This window comes from Procambarus clarkii, chromosome 16, assembly GCF_040958095.1.
Source record: "Procambarus clarkii isolate CNS0578487 chromosome 16, FALCON_Pclarkii_2.0, whole genome shotgun sequence".
NCBI lineage: Eukaryota > Metazoa > Arthropoda > Malacostraca > Decapoda > Cambaridae > Procambarus > Procambarus clarkii.
The window spans coordinates 39,283,739-39,300,789 of NC_091165.1; the positions used below are offsets into that span (position 1 = coordinate 39,283,739).

The 17,051-nt window shown below is 42.3% G+C and overlaps 1 protein-coding gene across 1 annotated transcript; it reads right to left on the reverse strand.

The window, feature by feature from the left end:
* Window positions 1-2,895: 2,895 nt before the first annotated feature.
* On the reverse strand, window positions 2,896-14,172 carry LOC123760131 (patched domain-containing protein 3). Its single transcript, XM_045745631.2, has 10 exons — window positions 13,889-14,172; window positions 10,141-10,880; window positions 9,643-9,974; window positions 8,926-9,126; window positions 8,458-8,589; window positions 7,931-8,077; window positions 7,542-7,708; window positions 6,901-7,113; window positions 4,710-4,922; window positions 2,896-4,591 (listed from the first exon to the last, which is right to left on the reverse strand). The coding sequence occupies exons 2-10, from the start codon at window positions 10,818-10,820 to the stop codon at window positions 3,722-3,724; spliced, it is 2,955 nt and encodes a 984-aa protein (XP_045601587.2). The 5' UTR covers window positions 10,821-10,880; window positions 13,889-14,172; the 3' UTR covers window positions 2,896-3,721.
* Window positions 14,173-17,051: the final 2,879 nt, after the last annotated feature.

Consider the following 17,051-nt stretch of genomic DNA (forward strand, 5'->3'; position numbering starts at 1 on the left):
CTTAAGTAAACCTTTTTCAGTTGAACGATCTGTACGTCAGGGATGTCCCCGCTCAATTATTGTGTATGTTATATTTCAAGAGCCACTGTACTTGGCAATAACAAGCAATGACTTTATTGTTCCACCTCGTCTTCCTAATGCTATGACACTTCCTGTTGTTGGTTATGCAGACGATACAACTATTGTTGTGTCGACAGAAGACTCGGTGGTGAATGTTCAGAATGAGTTAGACAACTTTGAAAGAGCGACAGGTGCTGTTATTAACAAGAATAAAACGTGTATGATGGGGCTTGGCAGTTGGTGTAATAAAGTTACCTGGACAGGTTCATGGTTTAAGGTAGTGGAGTCTATTAAAGCTCTTGGGATTTGCTGGTGTAAAACATGCAACAATGCTTACGAACTGGCAAGTACTAAAAGGGAGCCAGTCGGAAATTGAAATTGAAATAAGTTTATTGAGGTAAAATACACACAAAGGGATGAGGTAGCTCAAGCTATTCTCACCCCATTCAGTACAACGTGTTAATATATACATAGACACACATCACAAATAAACACATTACCAAACATTCTGAGAGGTAAAAATATACATTTCCTCCCTCACAAGTAGTATGGTATCAGACGTACACACAAATACTTTTATGACCTAGGTATACTGTATAGACAATTTGCAAGACACCTGCAGATAATTCAACAAAATATTACAATCTTGGTGCAAAATTCTTATATCTCTCAAGAATATCATCAACCTTTCCGTTGTGACACATCCAGGCTATTTGTTCAGGAACAGTCCTTATGTCAGTGTTTCTATATACATTAATCAACGGACAATCAAGAATATAATGGGCAAGGGTGCGAGACCTTAACATACCACATAGTTTACACTTCGTGTCATTATCATGAACATCTATCCCATATTCCCAGTAATATTTGTACCCAAGCCCGAGCCGCATGTACACAGAGTCACTCCAAGCATTTCTCCTTTTACCATAAGTGAAATGGGTGTTTTGACTCACATACATGTAGTGTTGCATGGTTTGACTACTCTCATACATTATCTCTCTCCTCTCCACTCCCGCTTGTGCCTGAATAATTCTGATTTTGCTTCTTATTTGTCTCATTGTGAATTCACATTCAATGTCAACTTGTGGTTTTGATGTGGCACGTTTGGCCAAGTCATCCGCCACCTCGTTGAGCACTATTCCAACATGAGATGGAATCCACATGAATTTCACACTATAACCTTTCAGCTGTATCGCCAGTCGGACAGCACGCCGACTTGTGATCCTGTGGTCCTGGGTTCGATCCCAGGCGCCGGCGAGAAACAATGGACAGTTTTTCACCCTATGCCCCTGTTACCTAGCAGTAAAATACGTACCTGGGTGTTAATCAGCCGTCACGGGCCGCTTCCTGGGGGTGGAGGCCTGGTCAAGGACCGGTCCGCGGGGACACAAAGCCCCGAAACCATCTCAAGATAACTTCAAGATAGATGCTATATGTGGAAATATAATACGAATATGTTGTCAAATAGGAATTTAACCGTTTCAGAAGGCTGTAATAATAAATTGCAAAATTGTCTAAAGTGTGGCATTTGTCTCGCAGTTTTCCAATTGACAAGAAAAGTGCTATAGAGAATGGTATCTACCATACATATCTGAAAATAGTTGTCAACCAATTAAACCGACTGCAAAGGTAAGAAACGAATAGGAATACCGAATGTGTACCATAAATCATAGGCAATCTTTTGTTACCTTTAGAAAGGCGATAATGCAGAGATAGTGTAAGTAATGATCAAAAGCAGGCCCCAAACCGGGAAGGCTGTGTAGCACCATTAAATGTGCGGAATAATCAGAGGGCGCTAAAGCAGTCTCCGTGGTGTAGTGGTAAGACACTCGCCTGGCGTTCCGCGAGCGCTATGTCATGGGTTCGTATCCTGGCCGGGGAGGATTTACTGGGCGCAATTCCTTAACTGTAGCCTCTGTTTAACACAACAGTAAAATGTGTACTTGGATGAAAAAAAGATTCTTCGCGGCAGGGGATCGTATTCCAGGGACCATAGGATTAAGGACTTGCCCGAAACGCTACGCGTACTAGTGGCTGTACAAGAATGTAACAACTCTAATATATGTATAATATGTATAATATATAATATAGTATATATGTATATATACATAATACACACAAGGACCCTCCCTACTATTAGGTTGTTGATGTTGGGCATTAAGGACAATAGGTGTGACCAATGTACTGAAATGGAGAATAATATGCATGCATTTTGTTTCTGCAAGCAGGAAGTTGCTCTTGTAAACTGGATTTTAGACACTTAAAGCTTTATGTGCACCAAGTATTAGAGTGGCGTTAATGAGGTCTTTAATGTTTCAAACTGAGTAATTATCGAAAGAAGGCACCAAACCGGTAGGCTATGTAGCACCGTCAAATGTGTCAAATTCAAGAAAAATCACTAGTAGTAATTATGCTACTTTCTGTGGATAGGCAGGTTACTCTGACAAAATATTGAAGGTCTTGCGAGACAGGATCAGGTACAACATTTCTGGGTTTACGGCTCATGCTCCGTGATAATGGAAAATGTTTTATATAATTCAGTAAATTTAATAATGTTCCTGTAAATTAATGCAAGTATAATTTAAAATCTTAAATTTAAAAGAAAAAATAAGTACAACATTAAGGGATTTAAAGTTCATGCTCTGAACTTTCAGAGAATTACACTACTGTATATGTAGTGTAGTATTTCCGTGTAAAATTTGATTTATATTTATTAAAAGAAAACTCGAAGGTTTAAGAAAATTTACTTTTGCCTGATTGGACAGACTTCACTAGATTGTGTACTAAATGCATCAATTTCAAAGCATTCACACTGGAGGAAAAGCAAATCCAGAGTCAAAATATATTTTATTAAAAACTTACATGCATTCAGAGCTCCCATCTGAACTAAGGGAACATGTACAAATACATTTAAGATTACATTAACACTACTACATATAAAATCATTTAAAAATTCAATTTGCACAATATCACAAACCCAAGTAATTTCACAATTTCATTAACCTCTGGCTAAGATTTAGTTGACAAGTCCGGTTCACTGGACAGTGAAGGCAGACTGCCCGTACAGTAGCTTACACTTAAAACCGATCAATGTTTCAATTTCACAAGATCCATAAAAACAAAGTCTAAAAGCCAGTTTCAAATCTTCTGTTGCAGCCGGGGAATAGAGCTTGCAAACCGGGAATGGTCAATAAAAATAGAATGTGGTAGACAGTGTTAACCACTAATAGTTTGAAGCCAATTATAGAAGTAGATAATCTTCAGCAAGAAAAATAACTACATCAAATTTTATGGCTACACTTTAAAAATAATTTAGTCAAAGTTTAAACAACTCACGCTACTTATTTTTCACTTGCAATGCAATCTTAGAGGTCTAATTTCTAAAAAAAAAAAAATTTGATAGTTTAAAACCAGATGTGCGAGGCTAACTGCACAGGACTAGGATACTAAAACGTACATTCACACTAATCTATGTACACCACTTTGCTATGGCACAGCCACTAGTGCAATATTGACACCAGCAATTATTACATCCTCCCCAGGGATTTGAACACTTAACATTCTGTGCCGCGTCCAAGCTAGAGCACACTCTTCCTGGTCAGTCATGTCTGAGCCAAGTCATCGAGTAGGGGGAAATTTGTTACTGGCCTCCCAAAGTAATTTATCTTCCAGCAGAAGCCTCTGATTGACTTCTCTGTACGTCCTCTTCACCATCCAAGTCATCGCTTACATAACCCATATTGCTATACACCTCTAGGATAGGTAGACCATTACTTTGTTCAGGGACTTGTATAGAGTCCGTTTCGTCACATAACCTTTTATCGTCCTTACTCGATCTTGAATCTAGAGAGACTCCACTGGTAGAGCTACGATCACCCCCGTCTTCGCTGTTTTCACTCGACGCATGGTAGACTATAGTGTCACGGTTCACTATAGTTACAGGTTGTGGCTGGAGAATCTGCGGCTCCGAGGGATCGCCTTGGCATGTATCAACCGTCGTCGATGGTGACGAGGATGTATCATCATCAGCTTTTGTTTTTTTACAGGTGCCAGGACCAAGGAGAGAGAGTAACACAGGCAACAGAAATAGACCATGGAGAACTCCAAAAACTATAACTAGGAATACAGTCTTAAAGAAAGTGATGAATATGTAGGAGGGAGCTAGGATTAGTGCAGCAACACCCAAGATAGTAGAGAGGCCACCTTGTATTATAGGTACACCAAGGGAGTACAGGCACTCTTGCACACGCTCCTCTCTAGTTCTAACCTTTGCTGCAATGTAGGCATAGGAAATGTGAGCCGTGAAGTCAACACTGAAGCCAATACACATGATTAGGTTAATCATCGAAATTGAATCTAGATTAACACCCCACAAAGCCATGTAACCCACAACACCTACTTCAATCGAGGCAATGGAGAAGGCAACCCATATAGAGCACAGAGGATTTGGAATGAAGATTAGAGAGATAAACAGCATTATAAAAGCTGCGATGCAGATGTCTTGAATGCTTGTGGTCCTCACAAGAACATACTGTAAGAAAAGAGACCGGGAAATGCCAATTTGTTTTTAGTGTATTTAAAAAATATCCAAGCATAACTTATCTAAAAGCCATTTTTCATTGTTTTACTAACTTTTTTTTTTTACTAACCTGATCAAAGTAGATGAAAAAGACATTGTAAACGGTAACTTTAAATTTAGACTCAAATGCCACCTTCCGGAATGCCTCCATCATGTCTTTATCAGCATTAGCATCTCTTATGTTGTGAGTCTGGATGACGAACCTGGATGCCAGGATGCGGCTGTTGTCCTCGTTAAATTTAACGTCCAAGGCATAAACGTTGGCTGGGCCACCAAGATACGTCTGTCAAGATCATTAGCATTAATACCTTTACAATTAATACTCTTAAAAAATATACATTAACTAAAACTTAATTTAGTAGCCAGATTAACCATTTACTCTGCCAATGTAAAGTTGTTTTTAACCTTATACCCGTAAAGTACTGAACCTAGTAATGAAGTACTATAAAACAACCAAAATGTGCAACAACTTTTGAAGAAATTTAAATAGGCTATGTTCCAGCCTCTCCAGGATGGAAATTCTGAAAATGAATTTAGTCCTGTATGTTGGACTTTCCGACTTTAGCGCAAGCTCCATAAACCTAAACTTGGAATGTGAAACCGAGTATGCTTTCGTGTAAAAAAAACCTAGTGCCACAAATAAATTTTATACTAAAAGTTTAGCCGCCTGCCTAATAAAATTCTTCAAGATAAACTACTGTATATAGAGATTTTAAAAAGCAGCCAATTTTTTTTTTTTTTTTATTTTTACACTCTTAGGTAAAGTCGAATTTTAAGTCTTTACGGGTAACTTGCACACTTTACAGCCGTCAATAATTCTCAAGTTTTCCGATTAAATTATTTGGTGCTGTTAACGCCCTATTGACTGGTGCCGACATACCAAATCACTATGATAAATGACCAAGAAAAAAAATGCCTAAAATTAAACTACATTCCATTTAAGTGCAATCTGCCAGTCTGGTATTCCTCTATCTGTACCCCACCATTCAAGTATCATGCACACCCGTCACCGAGAAAGGTAATGAGAATTCCTCTCTTCTCAAAGCCGTTACACTTTATACAATTGCCTCCAACGAGAATTTAGGATCTCACGAGCACTGTCTACACCGACAGCTCAATCCAATCTTCTACTGGACGGACTGTAGCAGCATGTAGGTTTTATAGAAATAATGTTTGCACGAAGACTGTTAGTGTCAGGTTAAACAACTGGCTGACCTCCACACAAGCAGAACTAGCAGCATTACAACTAGCTACCAGTACAACACTGGAGGAGGGATAATGTTGCGATTCAAAGTCTGCTCTTCAAGTAATCTAAAACTTCTCTTGGAAGATCGACAGAAGAACCTCATTACCAATTATAAATGATCTAATTGCTGCACAGACTAAAGGGTCTTAATCTTTTATATGGATACCTTCACACAAATATAACCATCATGAGACATTGCAGCCAAATTAGCGTGCAAGAAAGATGAAGTTTAATTAGATCTAGGTTTTAAAGAGTACCATCCGTCAAAACTGTATTGGTCCAAACACTCTGGAAAAAAATTACAGACTCCAACGACCTGAAAACACTAGTATTAAAAAACTATGATTTGTTTAGATCTGAAACCTATATCTATGGGCAGCACCAAACGTGGACCAGACTGTGCGACACAGTGGTTGCCAGGATCAGGTTGGGTTACCTGTGGCAGGTGGCTACAGGTGACGGATCTCCCAATCCTGAGCACTCCAGGTGCAAACTTAGCAGGAACTGCGGCATGACCTCTCACACTACATCACCGAATGCCCATTTATTAGACCTTTCAGACCAGTTGGCATGAAGTACCTGGAGCTCTGCAATTACTTTATTCACTCTTAATCTTTAGGATATCTTCACTACACCCAAAGTTTGCCAGTGCAGGCTACTAAACGATGGCCCTGTATGACTAACCATCCTGCGAGATGGGCACTTATTACCACTCCTACCTTATTCACGCTTTTGTTGATATCAAATTGCATCCAGAGTATGTCAGTGCAGACTGCCTATCACATGCCTTTGTATGACTAACCATCCTGTGTTTTTTTTGTTTAGCATCACCTAGTTAGCTTTTTTGACACTACTATATAGTCTAGGGTAGCTGCACAAATGCAGATGTACCTCATGTATTAAAATTAAAATATTCTAATTATTTGTTGATAAAGTGGGCTCTTGCCAAGAGCAACCAATTAGTTAAAGGCATCTAAATTTATATTATATTTATAATATCTACAGTCAAACTCACCTCTTTCAGAGCAGAGCAGAAATCTTTTTCACTCGTGATATTTACTCCCAAATAATCTTCATTTATTCTAAGGAAACTAAGCCATCCTCTGAGCCAGGATTCTGTGTAGAGGGGTCCAGCGCTGTACGGCAAGCTTTCAAATTTTTTGTGAAGATCCAACAGGTCTTTTTGAGTCTCTGGATTACTGTAGTTCACATCACCAGTTATTACAACCTAGAAAAGGACAAATTAAGACTTTCCTGCATACTCCTTGCCAAGGTAAAGTCACCAACATATAAATTTTAAAAATATTCCCAATATGCAACATTAACGCCCCTCCGAAATTCTAGTAAATTCATATTTTCGTTCCAAGTTAAGTTTAGGCGTTATCTTGAGGTTATCTTGAGATGATTTCGGGGCTTTTTTAGTCCCCGCGGCCCGGTCCTCGACCAGGCCTCCACCCCCAGGAAGCAGCCCGTGACAGCTGACTAACTCCCAGGTACCTATTTACTGCTAGGTAACAGGGGCATTCAGGGTGAAAGAAACTCTGCCCATTTGTTTCTACCTCGTGCAGGAATCGAACCCGCGCCACAGAATTACGAATCCTGCGCGCTATCCACCAGGCTACGAGGCCCCCTACCCCCTACGAGGCGTCTACCTACCTGCACCCTGTAAGGGAACTCCCTGAAGTACTTGTCCTCAAGGTTGTAGAAGTTGACGGAGTAAGAGTCGTCACGGGAGAGCTTGCGGCGCTCAAGGCCCTCCTTGACCATGGTGCAGCCCCAGCACGCCACCAGCATGTACACCACGAACACCGCCAACACAACCCCTGACATAACATCATGCGCCGCTTATATAAAGATTTTATATATAGAGGACAGTAGAGACAGCTATTTTCCAACAATTTAGCACAAGCATGTTTTAAATTTGTCAACTGAACTCTTTAGTCTAATTTACCACTTTACGTTAAAATTAACAAGAAATGGCAACTAAAAAAATATACTTCGCTTCTGGAATTGTGATGCAGTCAGTTGTCAAGCCTAGCCATTACCTTTGATAACTGGTCTGTTGAGGTGGCGAGCAACAACATCCCTGAAGAATACCATGAAGGAGTGGTTCTGGTTGTCTTCAGTGTTCCAGGGGTCCTCTTTATTGATGCCACCCGTGCAGAACGTCCGGTACCACCACCCAGCAGTCACTTTACAAGACAATATTTATATTAACTCACTGTCATGGCAACTTTAGTGCAGTTTGATTTTTTTTTTTACTAGAGATGAAGAGCAACATTGAAAATTGCCTTAGGGGGTAGAACATTAACTTAATCACGATGATTATCCATAGGGCCCAAGGAAGGCGAGAAAGATTAAGTTGACCCTTTAAGTCAAACATGACTTTCAGCAACAAAATATAGACTGTTCACATCCCTTTGTTAAGCCGCCTGTGAACCTTTATTTCTATAAATTCTTACTCCATCACCTAATGGGAGTGGCGACCGAGTCAAGTCTATTGACCATAGAACTGTCATGTTCGTTGATAGCCACATTATCAAGGGTGGTGTACCCCATGTACGTCACTAACCTGCTTCAGAATTAGGCTTCACTTTATGGCAAGTAACGCCATGGCGCTGATCCGCCTCCATGTAGCCAGCCAAGGCCAGGCAACCCCCGAAGAAAGTTATATTCCATATGTAGGTGAAGGCCACCGCCGTGCCTGTGGAGACATTGTTCATTATATTCGAGAGTGAACACATCTTCACGCTTTACGTTATGAAGAGCTTTTATTTAAGGAAACTATTACAAATAGAAGTTCCATCCGTTCATTAAGAAACTTCAAGACCAGTGCACAAAGATCACCTATTTAGTACAGCACAAGGCTGTAAACCAACATCTTTTATATGTTCTTCACGAACAAGTTCGGCATATGCTACGAACAGTTTGCTTAAGAACGCATTAAATTCAGTAGTGTCTACTTTTAGAAAGCTTTGCCAGAGCCCATGTTTTGGTCAGTCAAGTTACTAAATTTAAGAAGAACTTTTCGTTTGCATACCTGTGTATATACAGAAGATCTGGACGCTGGGAAATGGACTAACGACGCCGGTGTAGAAGGAGATTATGTCGGTGATGGAGGTGATGGTGATGCCAACAGCGGCCTCTGAGAAGGTCTCCGCCATCCTCACCGGCACGGGGTCCTGGAGCCGTGTGCGCCGCCACGCCGCCAGCATCACGAAGGAGTTGTCTATACCAATGCCTGAAGGAAACAATTACGGCTCCAAGCCAATATTTTGTAGTCTTTAGTACATTAATTACCAAACTACCTCCATTTATGGTCGCTTACCTGAACTAAGCCCTGGGGGGAATTATGCTTACACCGTTTGCGTTACAGAAGCTTGTGATTAAGTTTCAAGTACATTAGACGGTTCAACTTGCAAGGCTAAGATCACTAGGCAATGCATTTGCCTATACAAATTAATTTACATTTAATTGAAGAATTAAATTTCAGATTATAGCACTAATTTTTAAATGCAACCCTTACAAATACAATTCATGAAGGTTTTACTTGTTTAAGTGCTTGGCCATGTCTAAGTTTTTTTTTTTTAACAAACTTTGCGTTTTAGGGGGCCGGAGATGTAAGTTTTAGAGGTTCAGAACGGGCTAGGCTCCGCAAGTGGACGAAATAGATGAATATCAAGTACCTTTCAAGGTACTTGAAACCTTGTGCATTTTTTTTTACAAACTTTAAATAAACAAAAGTGTGCATATTTACCCAACATGAGGAAGGGGGACGCCATATTGATGCCGATGAACTTGAGGCCGAGGTACATGAGGAGGCCGAAGGCAGAGAAGCAGGAGAGGGCGGCGGAGATGACACTGGCGAGGCCTACCCAGGGCTTGGTCCGCACCCAGTCGCTCATCATGACGGAGCACACGCTGAACACCACAATGATCACGATCGTCACCACGAAGTACGGTACCACCGAGTTGGTGTTGTTCTCCAGCTCAGTCTCGAGCGTGCGGGATACGAACCTGGCCACGTCGATGCTGCCAAAGTCCCGATCCTGTAGAGCCTCCAGCAGTGCAGTTTCCCATCGTGTCCCTCTGGTGGCAAGAGGATAACCATCTAATATATAGACCCGAAATATATAGCCTCTATACATTTTAAGTAGAATCTAAAAAATGTATTAATAAATTGTCAACCATTACTCACGACAAACTAATCTTTCACATGTTACTACAGCTATTTTAAGCAAACACTTGTACTTACTTTTCTTTCTCTTCTTGAGTGTTGGTCCTGAGCCAGTAGTAGACGGAGAGGGCCTGGACGCTCTCTATCACACTGTCGTCGTCGAGGACCGTGCCACCGAAGAAGTACGGGAAGATGTAGGTCTCGTAGGTGACTGGGTCCAACATCAGGGGAAACGAGAGCCCTAGGGTGCCATTTTCAATAAACGGCATTGAATTTTGTAAATGCAAGACATTATTTTCAAGGCATTTACCATCCCAAATGGAACAGAGGTCTTCATACTGGGCCAACTTGTTACCGTCAACCGTGATATTCAGAGAGTGTATCGTTCTGTCAAGACTTACAATATCATCCCATACGTGGGATCGTAAGAGGGTCCCATTGTCCTTTGCTGTAATTATTAACCTGGCGAAACGCCCAGAACGAGTCAGGCGGGATGGGTGGAAGCTTGAACTGAAGTTTAGGAAGAAGTTTGCTTCAATGACTTCCCTTTCACTCCTTGCATAGCCCGTGGTGGGAGAGAAAAGGTACTCTGGGTCATCTTCGTAAGATATTCTCTGGAACCCCGTGGCAAGGGCGATAGTTATGAAGACTGGCACCACGATAAAGTAGCCATAATGGTTGGCAATGTTACGACCCAACCTGTTGAACAACCCATTGAGGAAGGCGTCAAACTTGCGCTGCCATTCGATACAGCCCATTGTTCCTACCCGAGGTGGTGCAGGAGGATGGTGATGTAGTGCCGGTCACACGCCTCACGCCTGGGGACAACACTACACGTTAATTATCGTCCCAGTCATAACATTGCCTCAGTTTGACGAGGTTGTCTAACCTAGAGTGGGATTAAAGTATTAAAAGTTTACTTTCACTAGACAACTGTATACAAGTTACATTTTAGAACGAATAAAGCAGATTTCGATTTAAGGTAATTTTAGAACAATTTAGAAACATTAAACCCAATTGCCAATTAAATAAAACTCATAACTTTCGATTCAAGTAATGAAATTACTTTTCTATAAAAACTACATTGGGCTGCCAAACAATCTGATCAATGCCGAGTGAAACAAGGAGCCCTCTGCCCCATTATCCAGTTATCAACCAAGTCAGATATTACGTATAAATTTTCGTAGTGTGAATCTTTACTTTTTAAATCATTGGACATCACCCACACCAGTGTTCGAACCTACTATCTTATTAACCACTGCATTGTTCCTTTCCAAGTACAAATGTAACTTATCACAACCTTTGGTATATACAAATACCAGAATGTTCCCGCCTAAAGGAAGCCATCTTATGCAATGAATAACCAAGTAGTGTACCTGCAAGGTACAGATTATGGCACACGTTGCTCCATTTGAAATACAAGCGATTTCATGGAATTTTTTTGAGTGCTCCTGTAGGTACAATAGGAGAAACTCTTTACCGGTAACTTTAGAAGAACCTCAAGTGTAAGTACAGCCAATAAAACTTTGCTCGCTTGTTAGTGTTTCTCCTTTTTTAGCGTCTTTTAGACAATGTGTTGAAGGCCTGGAGAACCCTTGGGGACCAGGACCAGTTACGGAGGCTACAGCCTTTAAGGTTTCCGTTTCCTAACCGCGGCCATCTTTAGCAAGACTTATTACAAGTGAAGTTATACCGAGGCTAAAGGTGGTAATCCGGGGCCAAACTTTCAACTTCCCAGTTTTAGTCAATTAACAGTTTATTAAATTTAAAGTTATTACAGCATAAACAGGAGATTCACTCTGGACGTTTTGTAGTCTTACCGAGAACAGCCAGCCTGATAATTTGTAGATTGCTATATTTAAATTTACGTTTCCTAAAACCTTCGCTATTAGAACATTAATAAAGTATATTTTTATGGCATTTCTTTGCGTATTCAAAATTTTATACAAAATGTTCCTGTATAGTTTTAATTCTTACCAATTAATAGAATAGTACATGAAGATTAACGCCAGACTAACTTATTCAAACCAAAAAATAAAGTAAAATTTACTTAATATTATAATACAGTAGTACAACCCGATATTTACAAAATTTTCTACAACTTTCAATAAACTTAATCTGGTGTTAGTTGCAACAGGTAGTCTAGTCGTGTTTAGACACTAAAAACCATAAGCACAAGAAATGGTTTAAAAGCGTCTAAGTACAAGTAGTGAGAGTTTAGGATTAAACACCATCTGTATTTAAGCAAATAGAGGCGGGAAAGAAGCTATCTTGAGATGATTTCGGGGCTTTAGTGTCCCCGCGGCCCGGTCCTCGACCAGGCCTCCACCCCCAGGAAGCAGCCCGTGACAGCTGACTAACACCCAGGTACCTATTTTACTGCTAGGTAACAGGGGTATAGGGTGAAAGACTGCCCATTGTTTCTCGCCGGCGCCTGGGATTGAACCCGGGACCACAGGATCACAAGTCTAGTGTGCTGTCCGCTCGGCCGACCGGACCAATCAAGATCTTTAAAACTGCCAGTCACAAACTAAAGTGACATAATATCCAGTAACAAGTATAAGTACAGTTCAAGCTACACTAGTTCGAAAAGGTAGAGGAATTAATAAGTTACAGCTTTGTATCAAGTTCTAACTGGTGTTAGTCCTAACAGGCTTCGTTTCACAAAAGCTATTCTGAACTAATCTAACTGCAAGATCCTTGTGCACAACTGCAGCCAGTTCCCGGCAAATTTTAATCTATTCCACCTCCAAACCTGCTCCTTATCTTTCAAGTGTAAGAATCTAAGACTACCGGTAACATGAGGGAGTTTCATACTACCTTTTGTCCAATAGATTCTTTCACTGGAACAGCAGATACCCAACAGAGCTAACACCCAACTTTAGACGATTTCGGGGCTTAGCGACCCCGCGGCCCGGTTCTCTATCAGGCCTTGTTACACATCCCCGGGAAGCAGCCTGTAGCAGCTGTAACTCTCGGGTAACAGGGTTAAACATTTTGCCCATTTGTCTGCCTCCACCGGGGATCGAACCCGGAACCTCAGGACTACGAATCCGAAGTGTCATTCACCCAGCTGCCTACGCAAAGAATTTGTTCAAAATGGTAGTTTCCATAAACTAAAAATTGCTGGAACGCAGCAAGTTTTCGGGTCTATTAGATAAAGTGAACATCTTGGGAACGGGTTGCTAGTCTTTCACGTTACACATTCAAGTCTAAACTACACGAAAAGCAACCATCACATTATAGGGGGGGGGGGAATAGAAATAGCGAAAGCTACTATTATCTACTATTTTGATAAAAGGTTTGTGTGGCCACTAATAATTTTCGTGCACGTTACAGTTAACACTTTAGTTGGACATCAATAATCAGCTATGCAAGCAGTTTTGAGCCGACTTGTTATGCCCAATTTAAGGGGATTATATAAATAAACTTTAAATACACTTTAGTTAAAACCACCTTTGTAGGAGGTGGTTAGTGCGCCAAATGAAAGTCAACAACGAGTGCAAGTAGTAATCAAGTTATAATTTCCTCCATGAAGAAGAATGGGAATTTAGAGTTATCAAGTTAAAATAAAGTTAAAGCGTTTCCACCTACCAAGATTCCTGAATAAACTAGTTGCCTAGTATTTTTTTAAATTAAGCTCGGGGGGGGGGGGGGTGTTAGTAGCAACTATTTTAAGTTTAATTTAACATAAGCAAAATCTAGATTTATCTTTATGGGTAGGATGCGATTTATTCATGATTTAATTATTACCCATAATTATATTATAGGCAAGTCCGTAAATATTGGACTAATATTTTAAACCATAAGTATACACACCACTTACCTTTCTAGCAGAATCAGAATCTTCGTTATAGATTAATCCGGAGCAGAATTATTCTTAACCGCGAACTGTATAACGCACGCCACTATACCATCACTACCTACATTAAACTTTAAAAAGCCTCCCTGTTCACTTGTAACGTTGCCACAGTACTGAAGGCGGCAAGGAGACCAGTACCAAGAGACAGGCGCGCGACGCCAGGAGCAGTAACGGGAAGAACACACTAGTCGGGTGAGCCAGTGATAGCCAGGTGTTCACTGCTCTAGATCAGGTGAAGTACTGACCGCTGAACCGCCGCCAGGTCAGCAGGTCGGTGCTGTCCTCACCCTCCCCCTCCTCACACTGGTCACTCCTCACGCTGGTCACTCCTCACACTCATATAGCCTCACACACAATCATGTAATCTCATAATCATGTAGCCTCACACTCACGTAGCCTCATAATCAAACGTAATTTCGTATTCACCAAAATTGATTATGTAAACCGTTGTTATATTGTGGTTCCGTGAGAAACTATACCTATAACAGGATGATTAGTGTAGTTTAACAGCCTGAATGGTTACCTGAGCATTGTTTGGGGACGTGGTTCTCAGTATAACCTTGTTTCTTTTCCCTTCTTTTATAAGGAAGCAAAGCAATGTATTTCATTTTATGGCAACAATTCTAAGTGTGGTGATACACGGGGCCCGGATGATGCCCCTGGTGGGTTAATGCCTTGTTTGGCACTGTTCACTGGTGACAGTACGGCGAGTCTCAGCTCCGTCTGGGTATATGGGACGGAATGAACAATCCAGCTGTGTCTGGGTGACAGGATGAACAATCCAGCTGTGTCTGGGTGACAGGATGAACAATCCAGCTGTGTCTGGGTGACAGGATGAACAATCCAGCTGTGTCTGGGTGACAGGATGAACAATCCAGCTGTGTCTGGGTGACAGGATGAACAATCCAGCTGTGTCTGGGTGACAGGATGAACAATCCAGCTGTGTCTGGGTGACAGGATGAACAATCCAGCTGTGTCTGGGTGACAGGATCAACAATCCAGCTGTGTCTGGGTGACAGGATGAGCAATCCAGCTGTGTCTGAGTGACAGGATGAACAACCCAGGTATTCCTTCTATTGGGAGGGTGTTGAACAAGCTGCTATGTGGTGTGTTCACTCACAGGATGAGTGACGCTGCCGGCCAATACTGTCACTAAGGCGGTGTGTTCACTCACAGGATGAGTGACGCTGCCCAATACTGTCACTATGGTGGTGTGTCCACTCACAGGATGAGTGACGGTGCCCAATACTGTCACTATGGTGGTGTGTTCACTCACAGGATGAGTGACGCTGCCCAATACTGTCACTATGGCGGTGTGTTCACTCACAGGATGAGTGACGCTGCCCAATACTGTCACTATGGCGGTGCGTCCACTCACAGGATGAGTGGCGCTGCCCAATACTGTCACTATGGCGGTGTGTTCACTCACAGGATGAGTGACGCTGCCCAATACTGTCACTATGGTGGTGTGTTCACTCACAGGATGAGTGACGCTGCCCAATACTGTCACTATGGCGGTGTGTTCACTCACAGGATGAGTGACGCTGCCCAATACTGTCACTATGGCGGTGCGTCCACTCACAGGATGAGTGGCGCTGCCCAATACTGTCACTATGGCGGTGTGTTCACTCACAGGATGAGTGACGCTGCCCAATACTGTCACTATGGCGGTGTGTCCACTCACAGGATGAGTGACGCTGCCCAATACTGTCACTATGGCGGTGTGTTCACTCACAGGATGAGTGACGCTGCCCAATACTGTCACTATGGCGGTGTGTCCACTCACAGGATGAGTGGCGCTGCCCAATACTGTCACTATGGCGGTGTGTCCACTCACAGGATGAGTGGCGCTGCCCAATACTGTCACTATGGCGGTGTGTCCACTCAAAGGATGAGTGGCGCTGCCCAATACTGTCACTATGGCGGTGTGTCCACTCACAGGACGAGTGGCGCTGCCCAATACTGTCACTATGGCGGTGTGTCCACTCACAGGATGAGTGACGCTGCCCAATACTGTCACTATGGCGGTGTGTACACTCACAGGATGAGTGACGCTGCCCAATACTGTCACTATGGCGGTGTGTCCACTCACAGGATGAGCGACGCTGCCCAATACTGTCACTATGGCGGTGTGTCCACTCACAGGATGAGTGACGCTGCCCAATACTGTCACTATGGCGGTGTGTTCACTCACAGGATGAGTGACGCTGCCCAATACTGTCACTATGGCGGTGTGTCCACTCACAGGATGAGTGGCGCTGCCCAATACTGTCACTATGGCGGTGTGTCCACTCACAGGATGAGTGGCGCTGCCCAATACTGTCACTATGGCGGTGTGTCCACTCAAAGGATGAGTGGCGCTGCCCAATACTGTCACTATGGCGGTGTGTCCACTCACAGGACGAGTGGCGCTGCCCAATACTGTCACTATGGCGGTGTGTCCACTCACAGGATGAGTGACGCTGCCCAATACTGTCACTATGGCGGTGTGTACACTCACAGGATGAGTGACGCTGCCCAATACTGTCACTATGGCGGTGTGTCCACTCACAGGATGAGCGACGCTGCCCAATACTGTCACTATGGCGGTGTGTCCACTCACAGGATGAGTGACGCTGCCCAATACTGTCACTATGGCGGTGTGTCCACTCACAGGATGAGTGACGCTGCCCAATACTGTCACTATGGCGGTGTGTCCACTCACAGGATGAGTGGCGCTGCCCAATACTGTCACTATGGCGGTGTGTCCACTCACAGGATGAGCGACGCTGCCCAATACTGTCACTTTGGCGGTGTGTCCACTCACAGGATGAGCGACACTGTCCAGTAAAATAGGCTTTCGGGCCCAAAAAGTAACTTATAATAATTTGTTTAACCTATACTTCTAAAAGTACAGAAGTGTGTTAATTTCGTTATTCTATATTTGTTATTTAAATGGTTTAACTACTTAGTTAATGGGAATTAATAGTGATTGAGCTAGCCAATCCTAATGAAGCAGGAATTGGGTTGTATCTTTCACTGATAGTGTCATTCCTTAGCTGTGGGACTTACTGCAGTTGAATAAATAGTGATTGATTGAATGAATTGATTGAATGAAATATTATTGACAATTCTTTTGTCAATAATA